This window comes from Cryptomeria japonica, chromosome 6 (genome assembly GCF_030272615.1).
Source record: "Cryptomeria japonica chromosome 6, Sugi_1.0, whole genome shotgun sequence".
NCBI lineage: Eukaryota > Viridiplantae > Streptophyta > Pinopsida > Cupressales > Cupressaceae > Cryptomeria > Cryptomeria japonica.
The window spans coordinates 234,376,943-234,402,162 of NC_081410.1; the positions used below are offsets into that span (position 1 = coordinate 234,376,943).

The 25,220-nt window shown below is 34.9% G+C and overlaps 1 protein-coding gene across 6 annotated transcripts in view; it reads right to left on the reverse strand.

Annotated features, from left to right (window-relative positions):
- LOC131071474 (probable RNA-dependent RNA polymerase 5) overlaps positions 1–23,577 on the reverse strand; it is a 245,886-nt gene extending 222,309 nt beyond the window's left edge. For 2 of the 6 annotated variants that reach the window (XM_058007354.2, XM_058007352.2), the window contains exons 1-4: positions 23,277–23,577; positions 23,067–23,175; positions 1,986–2,145; positions 1,731–1,863 (exon numbers count right to left, since the gene is read on the reverse strand). In XM_058007354.2, coding sequence (XP_057863337.1) covers positions 1,731–1,863; positions 1,986–2,145; positions 23,067–23,175; positions 23,277–23,288 — 414 coding nt within the window. In that variant the 5' untranslated portion in view covers positions 23,289–23,577. Of the gene's footprint in view, positions 1–1,730; positions 1,864–1,985; positions 2,146–21,449; positions 21,855–23,066 lie in introns of those variants that run through there. The other 4 variants (XM_058007349.2, XM_058007348.2, XM_058007351.2 and 1 more) reach the window with 2 other exon arrangements.
- Positions 23,578–25,220: the final 1,643 nt, after the last annotated feature.

The following is a 25,220-nucleotide window of genomic DNA, read 5'->3' on the forward strand; positions in this document are numbered from 1 at the left end:
AGAGGGTTTTGGAAAAGTCACAGTCCAGATTTCTACTGAGTTCTTCCTCTGCTATTTGGTCAAATTATTTTGAACCTTCTTAAAGAAAAATTTGATCCACCATCTCAATCATTTGTTGTTCTGTCAATATTTCATGAACTTCTGGAAGACAGGAAATATTATCTTTTTTCAAATCTGATTCTTTTACCTTATCTTTTGGTGATTCTGTTGCTTTTACATCAGGATCAGTTGAGGTAATCATCTAGTTTTAACTTGAGGAGTCTATTTCCAGAAATAGCTCCAAGCACAGGGATAACTTCCTCTTCTTGCTGCCCAACCATCTCTCCTTGATCCACATTGGTAGAGATAAACGTTCCCCTATGATGAGATTAATCAACATTTTGTTGACCTTGAAACTTGCGTTATATATATGGTATGTGTTATTTATGAATGTCATATCCTACTTTGCTAAATCTTCTTAATAGCTTAGAAAGATGTGTTATATATGTGTATGTGTTTTTTTTAAATGTTGTATCCTACTTTGCTAAATTTTCTCTAATAACTTAAAAAATTGTAATATATATATAGATTAATGAATATCTTCTCTTATAACTTAGAAAATTGCGTTATATATATGTCTATGCGTTCTTTATGAATGTCATATCCTACTTTGCTAAATCTTCTCTAAAAACTTAAAAATGTGTTTTTTTTTAAATATTTTATCCAACTTTGCTAAATTTTCTTATATATGTATGTATGTATGATGTATCCTACCGTATCCACATGAAAGGTCTTGAAAAATGGCTGTATCAGTATCTTTTTCCGTTTCTGTATCAGTGGCCATGCAACTTTGGTCTGGAACTCATTTTTTGGTGTATGATGTGTATTGAACACCAATTTTGACCTATATATGAAAGAAATCAATAATATGTTCTCTAAATTTAGTAGTAGGAATGTTTTTCAAGAAATTTATTACAAATTTATAGTTTTTTAATGTTCAAAATTTTGCCAAATTCCTAGTAAAGTCTTGAGTGATCGAAAATTTTGGATTAGAAGAGCTATTGCCGAATACAAGTTTTTCAACTATGAAGAAATTTATTATTAATCAGGGAAGATATATAATGATGCCAACCTTACAAGTTTTTCAAAAGACAAAGATAGCAAAAACTATTTAGTACAAAATTCATGTTAAAGATATCCAAGGTACCTGCTTGGAAGAGCAACACAACTATTTGCATATTGAAGAAAACTGGATTCAGTCACAACGATAGTATTACATACATAACAAGAAGAAGAAATAGAAATACATATCTTTTGAGAATGTGAAACAACTAGAGTTGTGGATTCAAGCACATTATAGTAGCCTTTGTGGCTCCTTGGCATTGGAAAGAGATAATCTTGGATATACCTGTCTGATATAGGACAATGGCTAGCTGTGGAATTTTACAATTTCATTCTTTTGTGAAAAACGTTTAACTCTAATATCAAGGGTGGTCAATCCCCATTGTAAGAGAGCTTGACTATTATGAGAAAACTTAGTTGAACATATTACGAGTAGAGATGAGAGATTTGAATAAGATGTTTGCAAGTAGGTTCAAGACCAAACGTGTTGACTCTTTGCATTTTGAAGATAAGACCTCTTAAATGTGGCACCCATATGTAGCTTTTTTGTTCTTGTAGATGTAATGCAGGAATATTAAGAATGACAATACAAAGAAAAACAAAATGTAACATGTGCAGAAAAGATGCACCTTCTCTTCAGAAAAACAAGTTCGACCTACTGTCCTGGCCAATGCCTGCCTAATATTTGTTTCAATATCGGTAATTTCTAATCCGTACAGATTTTTTATATCCTGAATAGATAATACTTCTTCGAGTACGTATCTGTTAAGATGGCAATCAACCAGAATTTAGCATTGCAAACATTATCAACATTGCATCTTATTACAAAAGAAGGGCTCATTTGTACCATCACAAAAACGTAACAATATCAAACTCAAACGTACGGTGCAACATAATTTAATACTAAAAATACTTTGGGGAAATCAAGTTTCCCCAATGCCTTGCAATGTTCTGTGAAGCTAGGCGTTTCCCTCTTCCTTTTTTTCACATCTTCATCTGTCAACGCCTGCTTCCTTTTCCCATTAATTGGATGTGATTCATCATCTAGAAAATAATAAAAGTCAGCATTGTTTGCAGAAATGTTTTTGCTACAAGAAAAAGTACTTAGAAGCTACCAGTTTAAATTTAAGAAAAACTAAAAACAATGGAAGCAACCGAAGAAATACATAGAATAGATTTAGCACTTAATTTAAGATGATAATTAAAGTTCCACGTAAATTTCTGGTGATATATCTCATCATAACGACTACGTCATTGGCCTTGCAAGGTTCCTTTCAAAGTTCAAAATTCTCAGACAAATATAACTCTTCAAATCAAAATGTATTAAAGAATGATGATCAAACTTTCCTTTTTCAAAGAAAAAAAAAAGCCAAAAACAACTCATCAAGTAAAAGGAATGTATAGAGATCAATTCACCAGATTTACCTTTTTAAAGATCACAACATTAAGTTTCACTATAGTATTTGATGCTAAGTTTACCATTTTAAAAGAAGAAAATCAAACTCCACCTAGCTACTGAATCTAATAATAGAACCCTCAATATAGACTAATATGTGAAAACAGAAAGCAATCAATTTCATTTACTGAAAAACAAAATTCTAAATGGCAATCTACGTCATATCATGTAAAATCAAAAGAAATCGAAAGCAAACATTATCATACATTTTACCATGCTGTTAAATGCCTACGAAGTACTTCAATATTTATGTCAGTAAGTTGGGAATAGTTAAATGAGTCCTACACCCCAATGCTGTCACAATTCACATATACAACATAAACACAAAATAGATAAAATAATAGACCAATATAAACTTTGCCAAAGCTAAATCACTCTTGACACATGATTAATTATAAGTAATCATATCTCAACATTCTTAGCAAATAAAAAATGTTAGTGACTGTAATCATCTTACAATAACAAGTAAACAGGGTTACGGTCCTTTTAAACTGGAAAAGCACTACCAATAAGCATTTTTCTTCTCAAATAAGTTTATAGTTGACAAGGTGAGATCACTATGCATCAGTGCTCAATTGCCCTGTATGCTTTCTTATGTGTTTACAAATTATCCTCAATGACAAATTTCAGCTGCATTTTTAAAGGATTAAACAGATCATTTGCATTAAACTCATTATAAAACTAAGCTTTTGGTTAATTGTTAAATGTGTTGTACCATAAGAGTTGGCCCTGTACACAGTGTCCTAAAGGACTGCAAACCAAGCATTTCATTGAAACAATACATACATTGTTAGTAATCTAATAATTGGAGAAGCAATCAAATATTTTGTTATTTGTTCCACAGATAAATTCACCAACTTGCAAGCACTCGCAGGGCAAACTCTTTGGGTGAGTAACTCACCAGCAAGTTTTTTGGGGCTTACTTGTCAAAATTCATAAGTAAATATGAAAAACTAGCCCACTGGTGCATAATAACAGTAAACAGCAGAAAAAGCATCAAAACCCATTAGTTTTCACCTTTTTCATGTCATTTTTCACTCCCTCAACACACTGCCAACATCCAGTGCATTTGCAAGTGATTTCAAAAGATATTGTGTAATCCTGGACTGATTTGACAAGCTTTTTGGCAGTATTTTGAAAACTATGTAACAACGTCCCTACTTCTGTTTTTTATTTTTAGATTTTTGTTTTATTTTTTACTATCATTCTAGGGTTTTATAATTTATTTTTTTATTTTTTCTATTATTGAACTAGCTGCTAGGGTTCACATTTTATAACCTTTAAACTTCTTTTTTGGTTTATGCTAGGGCTTCAAATTCAATTTTTGTTTGAGATATGGCATTGGGAAACAACAGGGTTGGTGGCAACACAAGGGACCCTACTTGGAACCATGGAACCCTAGGGAGAAAAACAGGACCAGCAATGTAATTATTTTGGGATGACGATAAAAGAAGGAATCAAAAATCTCAAATATCATTTTCTCAAAATCCACAAAAGAGATATTTTATTTTGTGATAAAATAAAGCCCAAGGTTATACAACAGGTTAATTCTCTCCTTTCTTCATATGAGGATAAGTAGAATGAGTCACACGTGTAGCTGCAACAGATGTTGTTGCGTATTTACTATTTAATCATATGACATGACAATATGATGTTTGAGTTGTATAATCATATGACTGTTGACAACATGATGTGTATAAAACTTCTTTTTTAATCTACAAATGAATCAAAAACTAATTACCAGTTCACTGAATTCAGTTTTATGCATGCTTCTTTAGATCATTTTACAAGTACATGTTTCTTTTAATGTCCAGAAATTTTCTTGAGTTTTAATTGATTGCTGAGTCTGAACCAAAATTCAGCCCTGCCGAGTTTTTGCCAAATCTGAGATTTTAAAATGATTCACCTGATGTCACGAATAATAATTAATCACAACTCCAAGAGTACCATTATCACCTTAATGTTGTATTATATATTTAACATTGCAATAGGGACTTGCCTCTTGCCACTTGTTGGTATAAATATATTTGTACATTTTTTGTATGTCTATTACTTCTCGAAAAATGGGTATTAGAGAGTTCTTGCCTTATCTGTAAAATTGATATATGAGCCATTAAAAAAGATTGAACCATACAAGAGGAAATAAAACATTGCATGACAATGGAGGCCATCATGTCATGATAAAATCCAACAAGCTATTTTGCCAGCCATCTCCAACAAAGCAATAATTCAAGGAATAGCTAACACTTGCATTGTTTCCCTCTGAGGGCATTAATTTTGCACAACACTACAAGCTGTTTTGCACATTTGCAAGCCATGGATTATTTCAAAGACGGCACTACTTTCAAATTCCATTACTTCCAAAAGTTGTGCAGCATTGACATGGTGTGGAGGTCTGAGGAGGTTGCGTCTTGGTTCACTTCTTTTGCTCTTATATGCTAAATGTTGCACCTTTAGTGTTGTCCATGAAAAAGAGCATTGTCTAAGTATTCTAAATAACGTCCTTAACTGAGTTTACACAATTACCAAAATTATTTACATATAAGAAATTGCCCAGTGTGTAGTTTAGGGTTTTTCTTCTACTACAGCTTTGTTAAAAATTTGCAAAATATTTCATGGTTGACTCCAGTTTTGCCTTATTGCCTCCAAAGTTTATTCTGAAAGCTTTGTTTTTTGTTCATGTGCTGGTTTGGAGAGGGATTATTTTGTTTGTTGGCCTGGTCCCCTTTGTTCTTAATCTTTAGCCTTGGCATGAATTGTGAAGGAGTTAGAAACTCTGTATCTTTGTCAATGATTTGGGTTGGTTTGCAAACCACCCTATGTTACCGCAATTAGTTCAACCACCAATAGGAAAGACACTTATAAGTGGTTCCAATACCTGTGTCAACTCCTGACAAGATTTTGATAGCCTCATCAAGGCTAAACATTATTTTTCTGACTTCTTCATTGTCAAAGAGAAAGGCTTGTAGCTTTGCATTTTAACGATATCATTGAGTTTTAAAACATGTGTTGACTCCCAACAAGGTTTTGATGACCTTTTTGGAGCTTGACATAAATTTGTAACTTCTCCAAAATGCTAACGAATTACGAATTTCTAAGATTCACCAACAAGAATAGAAGGCAAAGTTTTGGGCACAACAGAGATTTGAGGTGTCTATAGAAACACCTTTGGTTACAAACAAGGGCATTTTGCCACCATGTTTTGTCGATATCAAAAAGAAAAGCCTTTGTTTGAAGCAAACAATTGTGTGAGGTGGGTTTATAACTATCCCCAATGCAAACAAGGTTTGATTATTATCAAGAATATCTTAAGGAAATAAACAAGCACATGTTTCAATCTTTTGTGCAATTTTGTAACATCTCCAAATGCCAAAAAGGAACGTAATGTCATCGGGATGTTTGAGGTGGTTTTGTAACAACCTCCAAGGCCTGATGTAGTATTGGATCTTGCCCATGTGTTGACATGCCAGCAAAGGCCAAAGAGACAAAGGAAGGCCTATAACATTTGTTGGAGATCTATATTGAGCTTCAAATATTTTCTGCAATGCCAATAAGCACTCGTAGTACCAAAGAACACAACCACAAGCTTGCAATAAGAAAAACTACACACAAAGCAAAACCATATCACTTAACCACATTTCAAAAAGGTTTTGTGTGCCAAATGAAATGGCGTTGAGTATTTTTCACCCAACTACTTGCATTAATGGCGATGTCTTTTCCAAATATCCAGGTCACTTCAAATGCTTACTTTTCAATCTAGGATGCCCATTTTGGGTGACATTGCTTGCAATTTGTTGCTATCCAAGATGCTACAATGGCATAAGCTAGGGTTTTGCCCAACAAGAGTTAAAAAGACAATTTTGTTCATTTTGCAAAGGAGGTTGGTTACTGGATGGTTCTCCAAATGTTTGCATGTAGCCAATGTGTTTCAGGATAGCAAGAAATTCCCACTCAATTTGTTTCATGGGTACAAGCATATGGAATCAAAGAGAATTAATATTGCGGGTGATTTTGTAGCAAAATGTCTCCAGAGCATTAGGAAAAGATAGAAGAAAGTTTCTAATCGTATCTAGGGATTTTCTCTTGTCAAATTTATTCGCATAAATGTAACAATGGGTTAGATGAATGTGATTGCATTCTAAAAACACTAGAAAGCCTAGCAATGACATTTCTCAATCTATAAGTGGATATATGGATATATGCAATTATGTTTTGGAAAACTAGGTATGCTCTATTAAAATTTTCATTATCTTTGTTGTATGCAAATACACAACTCCTTGTTCTTTAATCTTAGTTTGTTCTCTTCCAACCTATAGTAACCCTATTGCCCAACGGAATAGGCAACAATCTAGAACCATGTACTAATCTTGTATCTTTAAACAAATTGAAAAAGTTAATCAATAATTTAGGAATAAAAACACCCATGTAATGTCCCCCTTTGGGGTTTACCCTTACTCACTCCTGAAACGGCATTTTTAACTTAAAGTGAGAGTTGTAATATATTAGTAAATATAATTTTATCAAAACTGAATACATTTCATTATAACATTTATTTTAAAATTCTAAGGATAGTTCGGAAGTTAGAACTTATCTTTACAATCAATGCTATCAATTTTCCTCTTCAAGTTGCTCTATAAATCTGGTGTAGGACTGCAACAATACTTTCTCCTTAGATTTGCTATAGTGGAACTCTTTATTTCACCTTAAAATCTGTCATAAATCAGATTACAAACTTCACACAAGTCTGTCATACATACTTCACAATCTCCTCATATAATCTGCCATAAAAACTCTTTTCTCAATTTCCTCAAAGTCTCCTTCATATCTTCTCAAATCTGAAATGATCCTCATGTTACTCTCCTTCTATTGTGCTTGATCTGTGTTTTCTTTATTCACACATACACCACCTTACTCCCCCTCTTAATCACACTTCACCAAACTCATTATATAAGATTACCAAAAGAGGCAGTTCCCAAAAGACACCACTTTTCATTCTTTAAGGGAACCATCTCTTTCTTAAGAGCTTTCCTTTAAACATAAGCACACCCTTTTGCTTACAGTAACATCACAAATATTAACATATCTTTAATATCCCATTACAAGTCGCATAATGTCAAGGTTAAGTCGCTTCCTTTAGGTAATTAGTTGTCTCTTACTTGGGTGCTTCCTTTTGTCTATTGTTGATATTTTTCTTGGAGAATCAATTACATTGAAGAATGTAATTGTTGTTCCTTTTGACTTGTCTTTTCTACTCTTTGTGAATCATAGTACCATTGTTTACATCTTATCCAACATAATCGCTATCCAAGTATAGGAAGTCGGCTCTATCATGATTATGCGGTCTTATTGTGTGTGATTAACATAATCTTCTCCTAGCTCATCAACTAGAGATTTCTGAATCTTACTTGTTTTTTCTTAAATCTCAACCGTACCTCTTCTTGGTAATTATTGTCATTTATCCATATATTCTAATCCCTGTTCCTGAATGCTTATATCTGACTTGTCCTTCAACGACAAAATCCCCTGATACCTTCTGAATTACCTTGAGAAGGCCAATGCTCGATAGAGTGATCCAAACATTGAAAAGAATAAAAAATGAAAAAAATAATCCGATGATGCTAAATGGAACGGTGTGTTGTTCTCCTTAAAGTATCGATGCTTGATAGTGGGTGAGAGGTGTCTCTTCATCGCACCTCCTTGTGCATGAGACCCACATGTGACTTTTTAAGAAGATAGCGATTGATAATTTGACAATCTTGTGATATGCTAACCGATATCATTAAGTCAATGCTATTTATTATTTGTAGTCTCTTAGGTAGAATAGCTCCAATAGTTGTTGTCCTTTAATAAGACGATGCTCTTAAGATTAGGAGTATCATTCGATGATAAATCGTTGTTTTTGCTAAAAACGTTACCCCTCCACAATCGCTAGTAGTCGATTTCACCATTCACAAATAGTTTACAGTTCTTGTATAATATTGCCACTTTATCCTTCAGAAGTATTGGGTGTATACATTGGAGACTTACAATGATATTGCTTGTAATCTTAATGCCCTTATCCTTCCATAGTCAATCCATTTATATAATCGAAAATGATGAATCTTCTAATTGTGTACTACTATCATGATGATTGTCTTTACCGTGGACTTGCATTTACAATTTCAAACCTTGCTTTCAAATTTCTTTCCATAGGAGACTTCCCAAATTTTGACCACCTCGATTAACTATGCCCCTATGCACTTAGAATGTTTGCTCTCAAAAATGAGGACATCGCAGTCTCCCCTCCTTGGAAATGCTTGCCAACAAGCATTCTTAAAAATTATTGATTCAAATGATTATTTCTTCACCATGCCTTTAAATATAAGCCTTGCAATCACAGCATGGAGAACACAAGTGCATATATATATATATATATATATATACAAATCCAATGATATTGTTAGAGTTACTAAACACATCTCTTACATTACCATTCATGATCAAGCATAGAGATGGGGACATGATAGGTTTGACCAAATTAACCCATACTAAGCCCAAGAGCTTAACTTTGGCCCACTTGGCCCTAGTGGCAGGACTTTGACATCCACCCAAGGTATACTACTTAATAGGTACTTGTCTTGCTTGCCTATCCATGCCTCATCCTTATAGTTCATAGTTCATTATGGAGATCGTAGTGGGGTCCTTAGTTTGTCCAATCTAAGCAGAAGAGTGAGACTTTGACCCTCTTGACCTTGATGGCAAAACTCTGACATCAACACAAGGTATACTACTTAGATGGCAACCTTATACCCTCTTACCTACCTCTCTTATGTAGCGGGATTCTCAACTTGTCCAATCTAAGCCCAAGAGTGAGGCTTTAACACTCTTGGCCTTGGTGGCAAAACTTTGGCATCCACCCAAGGTATCCTACTTAGATGGCAACCTTAATCCTCTTACCTACATCTTCCATTATAGCTTATCATGGTAGGAGTGGTATTGACATCATGGTGGGGTTCCTAGTTAGTTCATTCTAAGCCGAAGAGCAAGACTTTGACCCTCTTGGCCTTGGTGGCAAGACTATGACCCCACACAAGGTATACTACTTAGATGACCAACTTTTACCCTCATATCCACATCTCCTCCTCCATCCATGATGGGGTTCAGCATTTACTTTCATCTAAAATATATTAAAGATTATTTCGTGATACATACTAAACACTTGACCATAACATTAATGTCATAATAGTAATAGTGTTCAATATTCTTATTTTTTCATATCCTTTCTGGTTCCTTTGGTTATTTACATATACTAGATTAATTTAAGGCATAGAGCCAAACACAGAGCATACATTTGAAAACGAGGAGCATAAACATGAATGTATGAAAAACACAAAGCATACACAAGGTATACACTTGTATATATACAAACACGGAGTATACACATGGATTCACATATTGTTAACTAGAATGATTCATTAATTCATCTTTACCCTACAAGATGGCGGGATCATAGCTCTGATACCACTGTAATGTCCCCGTTTGAGATTTTCCTTATGTTACTCCTAGGACAACAATTTTAACTTGACGTGAGAGTTGTAACATAATAATAAACATAATTTTGTCAAAACTGAATACATTTCATTATGATATTTAACTAAAAAATTTAAGAATAGTTCAGAGGATAGAACTTATCTTCATAACATTCTCTGATTTGTATACTTGAAATTTATGCTCCAATTTTATACATTGCTGCTTTGGATCTTCTATAGATCTGGTCTCAAGTCTGATAGAAAGAGATCACAATCTCTTCCTTATAATCTGCCTCAAATCCATTTACAATCTCCTCATATAAATCTCCTATAAAAACTCTTTTCTCGGTTTCCTCAAAGTCTCCTTCATATCTTCTCAAATCTGAAATGATCCTCATGTTACTCTCCTTCTACTATGCTTGATCTGTCTTTTCTTTATTCACACATACCCCACCTTATTCCCCCTCTTAATCCCACTTCACCAAACTCATTATATAAGTTTACCAAACGAGGCAGTTCCCAGAAGACACCACTTTTCATTCTTTAAGGGAGGCATCTCTTTCTTAAGAGCTTTCCTTTAAACATAAGCACACCCTTTTGCTTATGGTAAAATCACAATATTAACATATCTTTAATATCCCATTACAAGTTGCATCATGTCAGGGTTAAGTTGCTTCCTTTAGGTAATTAGTTGTCTCTTACTTGGGTGCCTCCTTTATGTCTATTGTTTATACTTTTCTTGGAGAATCAACCACATTAAAGAATGTAATCATTGTTCCTTTTGACTTGTCTCTGCTATTCTTTGTGAATCGTAGTACCGTTGTTTACAATTATTGTCTTGTCCGACATAATTGCTATCCAAGTATAGGAAGTCAGCTCTATCATGATTATGCAGTCTTATTGTATGTGATTAACATAATCTTCTCCTAGCTCATCAACTAGAGTATTAAATAATCCCATTACTGAATTGTACTTGTATTTTTTGAATCTTAACCATACCTCTTCTTGGTAATCGCTGCCATTTATCCATATATTTTGATCCCTGGTCCTGAATGCTTATATCTGACTTGTCCTTCAAAGACAAAATCCCCTGATGCCTTCCAAATTGCCCTGAAAAGGCCACTGCTCGATAGAGCAATCCAAATATGGAAGAGAATAAAAAAGGCAAAAATAATCTGATGATGCTAAATGGAACGGTGTCGATCTCCTTGAAGTATCGATGCTTGATAGTGGATGAGAGGTGTTTCTTCATCGCACCTCCTTGTGCATGAGACCCACACGTGACTTTTTAAGAAGATACCGATTGATAATTTGACAGCTTGTTATATGCTAATCTATATCATTAAGTCGATGCTATTTATTATTCGTAGTCTTTTTCGCTAGAATAATCATCATCCTTTAATAAAACAAGCTCTACAGATTAGGAGTATCGTTCAATGAGAAATCGCTGTTTTTGCTAATGACGTTACCCCTCCACAATCACTAGTAGTCGACTTCACCATTCACAAATAGTTTACGATTCTTGTATAGTATTGCCACTTAATTCTTTGGAAGTATTGGGTGTATACATTGGAGACTTGCTATGATGCTGCTTGTAATCTCAATTCCCTTATCCTTCCATAGTCAATCCACTTATATCATCAATAATGATGAATCTTCTGATTGTGTATTGTCTTTATCGTGGACTTGCATTTACAATTTCTAACCTTACTTAAAAATTTGTCTCCATAGGAGACTTCTCGAATTTGGACCACCTCGGTGAACTATGCCCCTATGCACTTAGAATGTTTGCTCTCAGAGATGGGGACATCACAACTCACATATTCATGATTGTCAATATAACCAAGGCAACTATCTTCAGTGAACCTCGAATGGATTCATTCTATGTGGGTCGTGCTTTTACAATCATGTCAGCTATATAGAGGTTTTATGAAGCCAGATTTTCTTGACCTAGCGGTAGTATCTTAAGCCAAATATTCAATTGGGTTTGGTTGTAGTTATTTTTTGTTGTCCACTTTGTTTGCTTCAAATACTTGTTGAGCTATGGCTCTAAGAACACCCTCCTGAGTCTAAGCTAAGCTTGAAACATAGGAGAAATAACCCATTCTCACATAGTTGACCATTAACCCTCCATGTTTTGTTGATGAGCTGATTTCACTTGCATAGCAACAACCTTGGTCTTGTGAGTGAAATTTTGTTCTATGAAGTGAAGCAATGGTTTTGGAACCCAACTAAACAGCATCGTTGCTAGAGAGAACCTAAAAGTGATTTGTTGTCATTATTAGTAGTATAAAATTTGCATTTTATTGTGTTAAAGTTCATAGTCTATCAACCTACGCCAACAAACTGGCACCAAGAATGGAAAGGGTTGGTGGGTTGAGAAGATATGGAAGACTATGCTGGTAGCTACAACCCAAAATCGGAATTATGCCTTGGAGATTCAAGGTACTTCAAGGACTTCCTCATTTTTTGTGAAATGGCAACTCTATTATCAAAGAACGAAGTTATTGCTACTTCTCATGTTTCATGAGCACAAAATTTAAGTGACTACAATTGGACAAAACGTACAAGTTCTTTTCTTCCAAAATTTGAACTTTGAAGAATGGTATCCTTTTTGGTAAAGAGAAAAGTTTTTTGTTCTTTTCTCTTTTCTAAATTGCGCAAGTAATTTGTAACCAGCAATGGATGGTTGGAATGGGCTCATATCCCTTAGCAATGCTTCATCGTATGAAACATAAAAGTCAAACCCTAGATGTGATAATAGATCAAATGTCCAAGAATATTATGAGTATGAACCTCCATGCTGTTCATGCAATGCAACACAAAATAAAATTTCACATTCATTCCATCTGGCATCCATATTTGAAAATGAGTTGAGAATAGAAGAGCTTAAAAAGGATGGAAAACAACAATATGAAGACAAGTTCAAGGCCCTTGAATCAAAAAGGTACCCTGCTGTTTCTGAAATACATGTTTCTCCATACCCTGTGGTTCCACTTCATCCCATTTACACGCAGCTTGACCTTTCTTGGCTCAATTATGAAAGGCAAACAATGAAACCTAAGATATACAAATTAATACCTAGATATGATGGGTATGATCATCATGACGGGGATGGAGATGTTAGAGTGTTTTCAAATTTCATGGAAAAATATAAGTTTGAAGATGAAAACACGTGGATGAGATTTTTTGCTAGGTCACTAACATAGAGAGCAACAGACTGGTATCAAAGTTTTCCCGACTTTTTCTTCTTGGAATCATCACATGGTTACATTCGAAAAGGTGTTTGCCTTACATTTAGATCCTATTGTTTCTTGTCCACAACCTAGAGAACATCAAGGCAAGGATAGTCTAGCATTGTAATGATATTTCTCAATCTATAAATGGATAAATGCAATTATGTTTTGGATAACTAAGTATGGATATATAGGTGTCACCACTCCAAGGTGCTGAGTTTTCAATGTCACATTGAAACGCTGTTTGGAATCACATGAAAGTGGGGCCGTGGATTACTGAAGGCGGCAAGATAATCCATCATGTGGAGACAAACCCACTCAGTTCATTATATTGGAGGGTTTGAATCTTGCTTGATTTGGGGCAAGCATTACGAAATCACATCAAAGAACAACTATATGTTGTCAAGGTTAGAGCAAACATAGTTTCATCTGCCTAGATTTGCACACTGTGGTTTTCTAATATCATTGGAGGTATCTAAAAATCAAGTCAAACTTTCTTGGCGATGTATGAGACTTTTGAGTCACCCTATGCATATAAATTTTGATAGAGTTGCATCAAACCTACCAGACTCCATGTTTATGATTATCCTTGCATCGAATTCAGACTAGTTGATAACACTTTTGGCTAACTCAATAATGTTACTCGCTGCTCAAAGTTTTTATGTCCAAAATTTTATATTTGAAAAGCCCTGGATTATTCATTTTCCTATAATGACAAAATAGTACACATTAATGGCTTTGTCAATTAGAGAAAATTGTCTTGGAACAAGACTTCACAATTTTCTGAAAGGCAAATCAAGCAAAGCACAAGTCTGACCCTACGTAAATGCAAAGAATGGTACATGCACAGTGATCAAGGCATATAGATGAGGAACGGTTTATTATCAATTAAGGCATCAACCTCATTATTGGTTAAAACTCTGATCTCAACCTTACAGAAAGCAGCGATCTTTATTAATCTATAACCGCATGATATTGGTAAAGAGACATAAGCACAAGGAAGTGATTTTATTGAGTTAATGGCATTCAAACGGTTAAATAAAAGGTAAACACAATTAACTAAAAGATGCCACTCTTCGAAGGAAGATGACTGATGGGAAAGACATAACCTTCCATCCCATTAATGAGATATTTATATACAACACATCATCCATTCAAGAATCATCACGGAATGTTTGTTATATATATTTCTTCATAACTGCAGTGCTCACACGAGCCAATAGTCAACCAAGTGAGAGGTGGGAGAGAAACCATCTGATTGCAAGGTAAAGGACGCATACACGAAGAGGGATCATAGCAAAGACAGCGTAAAGGGGGTGGACAAACACACAACCATAACAGGAGGGGTAACAGAAATTGTAATTGCGATCAGATTCATAACCAGTTCAAATCGCATGATCATAAGGAAATAAGTCAGGGACAGAAATCTTACCAACTAAAATGCTGAACCAGTATTCTTATAGACAATAATACCATCAAAATTCAAATTGTAGCGTCCTCAAATTGCACCTCTTTGCAATTTTGACCGCATTTGGGTCTTCACCTTACTGTTTGCACCCCTCAACCTGATTGAAGACCTGATTATGCTCAAGCACATCACAAATGCCATAAAACTCAAAATGCACCTCATCAAGCACCTTAAGCCTACCCCAAAATAGGGCAGGACCATGGCACCACGCCATGGTCCACCCTAATTTAAGGCCCCTGAAAACCCAATGCAGCATTTTAAATTTGAGTGGGATCCCCCTCTCCATGTCGGCTCATGTCGAAAAATTAATTCATTTTCGCAGCGGGCAAGTATATAAAGAGGATTTCCCCTCTCATTTGGAGAGATACACAAGCATCCATCAATTAGAAAGAGCACACATACGACATCAAGCAATTAAGCATTCAAGAGCAATTGAGCATTTTCAATCTTCCTTCAAGCCTTAGAGCAGCAATAAAGTCAAGATTCAAGCGTTGAAGTGGAGATTTACATCCTATTTCATGAAACTCTAATTCCATGTGGAGGCAAGCCAAACTTCACAAGGAGGTACCATCATTCAATTTTCAGTCATAATTCAACATCTCCTTTAAAAGGAGAATCTTTCCTTACAATCATTTTAATTATTTTTATTTCAATTTCATGGTTAATTCCCAAACAGGGGTTTGACTTAAGGCAAGTCCCTATTCCCAACCTTTTTCCCTTTCTTTCTGTGTGCAAGAAACAGGTACAGATCTGTACTCTTCAGAATAAGCTTTATCCACGGAGACGAATCATCCCCCTTTTGCGTGCAAAAAGTTCAGAGGACCGTTGTGATGCGCGCCATGGTCCCGGCTTTTTAGGAGCTTTTTCAAGGATTAGATCCGACTCGGCTTATACTACTTAGATCCAGGTGCATGCGAAAATCCCACATCTGTAGCTCACTGTTTTCTCAATTTTACCTTCATTTTTCAGCACTTTACCTTAATTCAGCATTTCAACTTACAAAAGAGAGGAAAATCCCACAATAATTAATCAATCCACTCAGTATTCAGTCATTGTCTAATTTGTGACTGGATCTAGTGGATTCCTTTCCCTCTTCTGAATGTAAAGGTTTCAAGTGAAATTGATTTCGTGATTCTCCCTTCTATGTTGCAAATTGCCAAATCGAATTTCCACATTTTACACAAATGAACTTAGCACATTTTAAAGATCCATTGCATATTGAATTTCATATCAATTAAGAAGGTTCTATTATGTCATTCCATATTCATGTAAATCTCACAAATTAAGCCCTTCTTGATTTGGATATTACATAAGATAATTCCATTAGACATTTCTAATCAAAACCCTAAGAATCCTAAGTATCATAGTCCCATTAGACTGTGGAGATAGAGAAAATCTTATAAGGGTCATTACAGTGACTTTGATCTATTTGGAAGCGGGAACATAGGCGGTCCTTGGGTGAAGGACGCCCCTGTGACCTCAAGTCCATAGAGGTAGGGTCTAGGGGGAATAACTCCAAGGTTCAAGGTTGTTCCTAATTTGCCAACCTATCCTCTTTAGTAGGCTTCAGATGAGGCTGAATAAGCATTAGAAGATTATGAAAGAGTTAAGAAAGCCTTATATTTAATATATATTGTGTTTTTGAACAATGAGTTGATAAAGTGAAAGGGTAGACCACCTTCTAGTCGGTTTATTTACCTATTGAGTAGAGGCCACCTTGTGTTGGATCCAAGTGAAACTTAATCTTAGACCTATAAGACTTTGTGTATATACTCATAGACATGTTTTGATTATGATCTACTTGTTCTGATTTAGGAACCTCTCTTTCAATTATAGTGCTAAGCCAAGTACAAGCGCTGACTTTTACGGCAACAAATAGAATTTGGACCCTACAAGGGCATAGGTAGAGGATTGTATTCCTCTAGCACGTAGACTAGTCCTCTCTATCTGAGGTGATTACCGAAGAATAAATCCTATGGCCCGCATAAGATAAGCTCATCCACCCAAGATTGACAATAGTCAAAAAGTGTACTATGTCGATAGACTGTAATCCGTACCCCCTAATTACCAAATGGTTACCGCCAATTGCATGCAGGCAAGGGATACCCCGCATTGATCTAGGGTATTGGAAAGATTGTGCCAAGAGCATGTTGGCCTAAGGGCCAACTGCATGTCAGCAATGGATGTCCTTGTTGCTTAACCATCTGATAGACTGCGGGGAAGAGAATTTCTAATGAAGAATAGGTACGTAATAATTTGATCGATCTTATTGTATAATTTTGGGCATATCTTGGTGTGGAAATGGTATATTTGGCTTTGTTAGGATGAGGACAGACACTCAATCTCGTATGGGATACATCAAACCTTGTTCCCACTTGCTCGTTGGTGCAAAAGACTAGACAAATGAATGTGTCCCATGGTCTAGTGCACATTGCACCGACATTCCTTTTATCTAGGATGCACTTTCGGCAAGTGGTAGGTAGCTATTATGGTTATGTCGGTTCCTCACTATGTAAATGCTAGTCATTAGGTATGTGATGCCTACTAAAGCTAGTCACTATATACGAGATGTATATTGAAGCTAGTCCCTATGAATACGTGACATATGCTAGACCTAGTCACTATGTATATGTGACGTAAGCCAGAGCTAGTCATCATGTGAGTGATATGTACAAGCTAGTCACTATGCGTTTATGGGAAGTGTGCTCGACTCACTCTCTATGGAATTGGGAATTTTTGGAAGGATATGACCCCTCTATGTAATTGTGTATGCATGTACACTGCTTGAAGGCAATTAGATATCACTTTATTATTATTGGGCTAATTTTGATAAATAGCTCCAGTTTTAAGAGAGACCAAAGATCTCGTACGGGAGGAGAGAATGAACTCCCTCTAAACTTCAAGGATGAACTATAAAGCCTCTAACTTCCCTAGAAGGGATACATCGGCAGGGTAATTGGGAATGAACCCTCGAGGCTCAAGTCTAGGTATAATGGGGATCCTGACCTCAAGAGCTTACCACCTTCGAGTGCAAGCATAAGTGGTGGTGTAGAATTGTCACCACTAAGGCAATTGGAGAAGTTAAGAAGTTGACATTTCTAAGTTAGATCAAGAAGTTTGTTTAATTAAGTTGGTACTTGTGAATGTAAAAGAAAAAATTATTGGAACTACAAAGCCTTTGACTTCCCTCAAAGGGATACATAGGCGGGGTCATTGGGAATGAACCCTTGAGGCTTAAGTCTAGGTCTAATGGAGATCTTGACCTCAAGAGCTTAGCACCTTTGAGTGCACGAATAAGTGGTGGTGTAGAATTGTCACCACTAAGACAATTGAAGAAATTAAGAAGTAGACATTTCTAAGTTAGATCAAGAAGTTTGTTTAATTAAGTTGGTACTTGTGAATGTAAAAAAAAAAAAATCGAAGTGTCTGAGGGGTGGATATTACACTGAACTAGTTAAGAAAACAGTGATGTGTAGAAACAGATATATATAATATTGTTATAGCACTTAGGAGTTTGCACAGAATGACCATACCACACAATAGTAGGTCGACGGACTGCCTAAGATTCTCTTCAGATATATCAGATCCTCTATGCCATCGATGACTGCATATACTCCCTTTTCCAAATCTGCTGATAACATATTTATGTGACTGCTGCTTATACTCAGAATTCTGCATTATAGGATGGCATCCCATATTCTCCTTTCTGCCTTTTTGTCTGCTCTAAAATGGAATCCCCTTCCACTCTCCTCCTCAAATGAAACCTTCTCCCCCTTATAACTTCCAATGTGAGGGAGAGTCGCACCCCTTCATCACGCCTTCCCTTTGCAAGGGTCACAGCCTTACACAATTACCACCCCTTCGAAAGGTCGCAACCTTTCTTCATTTTTATCCTTAAAGGTCACTTCCTTATTTTCCGCCCATCCCTTTCTTCTTTTATTAAGCCTTCCTTAGTCCCCATGCTCCATTCTTTCGTCCTTTTCTCTATAACCCCCCCTCTCCATATTAATTGTTTACTCTTTTATACCCCCATATCTCATTGAGGAGACACATCTCTTTGTAAAGACATATTTCCTCATTGCTGTCTTCCTATTTAACTCAGATCTGCAATTCTGATTGCAGATTAAAATTGTTGTTTCAAATGAAGTTATCTTCTCCCTTTTATAACTCATGTTTGAGGAGGTCCCAACTTTTCATTTCATGCCTTTTGACCATTCATTTGACTTAACTAAGTTTTAATTATTTTAATTTTATTCTTTTATGTGTTAATTTTAATTTTATTATCACTATTTAGTATTTATTATTAAATCCTATTTCAAAATGGGGACATTACACCAAGGTAGTGATAAAGTATATTTATAGAGTAGTATTCTGGGATAGTAGGCTCATATGTTATAAGAGTAGTAATATTTTTTAAATAGTAGGCTCATATGTTATAAGAGGCATATCATGAATCTTATGGACTATTGACTGCAACACGTTACTGACCTTGATATATGCATGGCCATGGATAATAGCTATAAGAAGTGATGAGATGTTAACATTTCATGTAAGTAAATGAAAAAAAATTGTGGTCAGGGATTTGAGGGAGCATTGATGATGTCGAGGTGGTGTTGAATTATGTCTCAAAATATTGTTGGGGAGGCTAGGTAAACAACTCATCTCCAGGCCCTTTTTCGGTAAGGTAGAACTTCAAGGTTGGCTCAGCATGTCATGCCAACGTAAGAAAATGGAGTATGGGTGCACATTACATATGAACTTGAGTATCTAGAGTGTGCCCATCTCCATTGAGGATAAAAATTACAAATAAAATATCATTTGTTTTAGGATGAAAATCCTTCTTCGGGCACATCAAGGTTTGCAACTTTGCCAGAACATCTCCTCAAAACAAAATAGAAATCGGTTAAAGTTGCACTGGCTCGGCAAGGTTATTTTCAAAGACACTAGGTGCTACTATCATCCTTGGTATGGACAATTCACTAGGTTCAAAGCAACAAAGAATTGAACTAATTGTGTTAACGGCAAAAGGGAAGGGATGGGAATCACAAAGTAACCAAGGAACCAAATATCTCAAATAGCTACAAGTTCATATGCTAAAATTTTCTCAATTTTTATGGCCATTATCAACAGATTTGTCTGCTTCAGTCGAATATACAACTTCGTGCTATAACAGCATCTGCAATCTCAAAACCCGACCCTAGTTGTAACCCAGCCTTCACAATTGCAACATTCAATTATAATCCCCCATTTACTTCAACCAATGAGAATTCTATTGGAATCGATTTCAGTTGCATTGATTCAGAGCAAAACACATGTCATAGTGATTTTAGATACTCAGTTGAAAATTATTGGAGTCCAAGCTGCATTTTTGTCTCCTTTAAGGGGCATATTTCTCTTTTGATGGCACTACCATATCCCAAGGCCCTTCACTGTGGATTTGACAATTACTGATATCCCATTTGAAATTTAGAATCACAATTGTTCGTGAAACAGCCTCATCATGATCTGTGTAATTCAAGTCATAATTGAAAAACTCATCAAGTACTCGCAGGCTTTTTGAGTCCCTATGTTACTGGATCTACCTCCAGATCGGCTGGATCCGCTCTGATATGCATGTGGATTTGAATAGGATGTGGGAGAGTGGGGTTGAAGCATCCAGGGGAACACAAGCAAACCCAAGGTGAAGTCATCCATTTTTTTAACCTTTTTTTTGTTTTAAAAAAAATCCACATTTGACTTTGCTTTTAAAAAAAAAATATGAGAATGGTATACACCATGAAAGTATGCATGGTTTCAAAGGTCCTCATTTGAGCTTGGTGGTGAGGGCTCTGCCCCTCTACCCCACTTTGTACCACAACACAGAGCATGCTAGAGTCATTGCCCCCAAACCCCACTAGAGGCACTACCCCAAGAACCCTGTAAGAGGTACCCCTCAACTCAATTGGTGACATTGTCTTCATGTCCTCCACAAAATAATTTAATATATTTTATTCTATTTTCCAGAAATTTATGTTTTTCCCAAAAATTTAAGAATTTTTTTAAGTTACCAAGTTTTGGCGATAAGGAAATTTTTGGTTTGCCAACTTAGAATTTTTTAATTTGCTGAGTCCGAAAAAGATAATTCATGCAGTAGCCCGACATCAGGGATTTGGGTGCTTGATCATGACATTGAGAAGGGTGAAGACAAGACCAATGAGACCATAATGTCCTCCAGGTTAAGCACTCCCGCGACTTGCTGAATAGAAGAAGCAACTTGTGGTCTGGCAACCCACATGATGTATATAATAGTCGAATATAGTTTAAGATCGGTTAGCCAAGTACCCACTTGAGGGTAGCTTACTACACAGTTAGTCAACACATTATTTATTATTCGGGGTTTTTAGAAACCCAAAACCCACACAGCAAAAGCAATGGCAAACAAATTCCAGGCTGTTTAAGCTTTACCCACTCATAATATCACACGACTCCAAAAACTATATTTGACTTCAAATGTGGTGACAAGAAATGTTAGGCAGCATCCCTTTAGACCATAGGAATTCCTCTACTGTTCATGTTCTAAGATCAGTAACTCACAAGTTTTGCATGCAATATACACAAGCATGTTGTTTGACGTTCTCTTAAATTAAGGAAATTAATACAAACAGAGAAACAGCACGAATGGAGATGAATTGTCGAGATACCTGAAGGAAGTGGTGTTGATGCAGCTTCAGAAAGCTTGTCCGAAGTACTTAGCATGCTAAAACTAATGGATGTTGGAGATTCATCGCTACTTTCGGGAATGGGCTCATCTCTAATCTTCCGAAATATCATATCCTTGATTTTTCTCAACATCTTGTTGAGAATATACAATGCACCCTCCTCTATGAAGCCTGCTACAGCTTTCACAGCATCTCTGTAGAAGCTCTGTAACTATGTTTTAGTTGACAGGGGAATTGAAATGAAAACGAACCCTTATGCTCAAGAAACAGAGCAAAAACACAACCTGCTCAAATCAACATGCAAAATTGCAAGGGAGCCGAACGATTTTTTCTTTAGCGTACTGAGGACTGCAGGCGCCATTTTCAAAAAGCATGGCCGCCTCCTCGCTCCACCGTCCAACTTCTTTTTATATAATATATTTTTTTAATCTTTCATTTTCAATGTTTCTAAAAGTATCAAATAAATGCTAATTCGTGGGGAACTTGAGCTTTGTCTTTTTCCGAGTTAAGGAGGTCACGTAATTTCTCATGATTCGAGATATGGTAATCAATGATAGAAGCTTAATGTTTTATAGTAATGTTTTATAACGTAAATTAATTAATTTTGAAAAAATAAATAAATGGGGATGTGTTTAGTTGAAATAATAAAAAGTATTAGGTTTTTGTGCATTTCAGATATCAATTTATTAGAGTACATATTATGTTAGAAGATTGAAAATTACATTTTAAGATTAAATTTGTGTTGGTAAGACAATCAATTAAATTTTAAGAATTTGAATATATAGGACAAAAACTACACTATCACGAGCATCTTTCACATTCATTGTCAAGTTCAAATTTGCGGTCTCAAACTAATTGTAGAAAACTTATTGGTGTTAAGGAACACTATGATGCTTGATATGTTAGGGTATGAAAATATGCTAACTTTCTCTTTGCCTTGACAAAGTCATAAAATTGAATCAATAAGTGAGATGGCAATTAATGGCATTGGATCTATCATTGATATTAGTAATATAAATTGATTGATACTTTATATCAAAATATATGCTTATATAATAAAATACACCTTTTTAGTATGCTTTATGTTCCCTTTAACAAGATAGCTTCCACATTCTCTTAATGCTAAAAGATAAACCCTATCAACCATTTTGTACACATTTTTATATTCTTAAAAAACATAATTTAATTCTAATACTATATAATTTATTATATAAAATATTATACTCCTTTAACCTTTGTTATATTATTATCTACACCTTAAGATATTAAACTATTTAGGTCTACTAATGTTACAACTCCTCATAAAACCATTTAGTGATAATTGAGTCATAAAGCTTATGCTTGTATTTTTACGATGATAAAATAAAGAGTCTTGATATGTATATTGCCCCCTAAAGTGAGGTGCCCTATAATATACAAACATGTGTATTAAAATCACAAACATGTGCATTAACTTGATTTTAATAGAACAAATTTGTATTACAAGATTTAATTCATTATATGACATTTAGAAAGCAATAATACTAGCAAAGAATTCAAATAAAAGTGACTCCATCCCAATGCAAGAAACCTATTTAAAAAACCAATGCAATCACATACATGAATCCGTCCTGCCAAGACTGATGGAGCTTGGAGATTCACTGCTACTCCCAGGATTGGACTCGTGTGCCATCTTTTGAAATATCATAGACTTGATTTTTCTCCACATCTTGTTGAAATAAAATGAAAAGAAAATAAAATTTCCAATATGTTCACAAGGGCAAGAGATTGAAAACAACATAATAATCTCAAAAGAACTAACCAACCCACCTCAATCGCCATGCGATATTTGAATGAATTCTTCGCTATGAATTTTGGCTGAATAATCTTTTCCACCTTTATAATTTATTCTCCTCCAACAATTATAATATTATTCCTCCTCGAACAAACTAGTTGGAGATTCAGCTTTGAAAATATACCAGGCCTCCTCCTCTCTGAATGAAGCCTCTACTGCTTTCTTAGCACCTTAATTACCTGCTCAGCCAACAAAGATTCCCGATTCTAGAAGCTCTGTAATAATGTTTTCTTTCACAAGAGAATTGGAAAGAAAAACAAACCCTTATGCTAAACGAACTAATTAAACACGCACACGCCTCCAAGCTTTATAATCTGTAACTTAAAAAACTCATTTCAACGTACAATAATGAAAGCATGCCGAAAGTTTTATTCTTTTACGTACTGAATGCTTTAGGCACCATTTTCAAAAGCATGGCCGCCCCCATATTCCACTGTCCCACACCTTTTGTACTATAATATATTTTTCTCTCTTTCTTTTTCAATATTCATTAAAAAAAATTAATTGTATTCAAGAAAGTTAAGTGACCATCCGTGGGGAACTTGAGCTTTGTCTTTTTCTGAGTTAAAAAGGTTAATTTCTCATGATTTGACATATGATAGAGCAAATGTTTATAAGGTAAATATACTAATTTTGAATGAAACTTTTAGGGAGAATTTAGTATAGGGATTGATGTATGTTAATTAAAAAATTAAATGGGATGTGTTTGATTGAAATAAAAATATTAATTTTATTTTTTTTTGATATCAATTTATTTGGTTTTACATTTTGTTAAAAGATTGAAAATTAAAATATAAGATTAAATTTGTGATGAAAAGATAAACAATTAAATTTTAAAGATTTGAATGTCTAGAATAAAACTACATTTATAAGGACATTTTTCAAATTAATTGTCATGTCTAAATTTGTGGTCTCAATCTCATTGTCATGCACTTATTCAAAGTAGAAGCAAATCTTCAACAACTTTAAAGAATAATTAATGAATTTTAATTGATGTAAGGAAGAACTTTTTTGTGTAACAAACATTGTGGAGCTTATATGCTAGGGTGTGAAAATATGTTAACTTTCTCCTTGTCTTAATCAAGTCTTAAACTTAATTTAATTAGTAGGATGGCAATAAATCATTGATATTACTAAGTTTATTGATGTTTTGTATCAAAATGTGTCGTTGATAATAGAAGCAATGAATGATTATAATACATGATGTAGCTACAAATTATTATAATACATGATGTAGCTACAATTAAGGAGATCTATCACAATCTGATTTTTAATAAACTTTATTATTATTAAATGATTATACATGGTTTAATATTTAGAATAAAATTTATGTAATGGAACTTTTGATTATCCAGAAGAACTTGAATTACTTTGGTGTTTTAAAAATATTTAATGATGAATAAATGCAAACTGCTATGTTTTGGTTGAGGGAGAGGCTTCTTAGCTTAATGGTAGCAGTTGGAGTTATGTGAAACCTACAGAGACAAATAGTTTTGAAGCCATGCATGATCTTTCTGAAGGATTTAAACAAACTTATTTTAATGATTCGCAAGAAGGTGGTGTCATAACTATTAATTGAGAATGAGATTATTTATTTAACTTTGGAATTCGAGTCATTCTTATATGTTTGAACTGAAAAGTGGAGTTTTCATGACCGCTGACTGAACTTAAACTTTTTCAACTATTGCCACCACTTCCTCAAATATTGTAGTTAAGATACTTAAGCCAGAATTTAGGAAAGGAAAATGAGGAGACGTCCCAAAAAATTAGGAGGGGGGTTAAACTGGAAAAAGTTGAAGTAAGACTTGAGGCGGTAAATATAGGCACCCAATCAAAACCGTTAAAAAAAAAAGTTAGGAGGATCTTTCTCATCTGAGATTGATAACAGAGATAACATTAACCTGTTGTTTTCATTCATA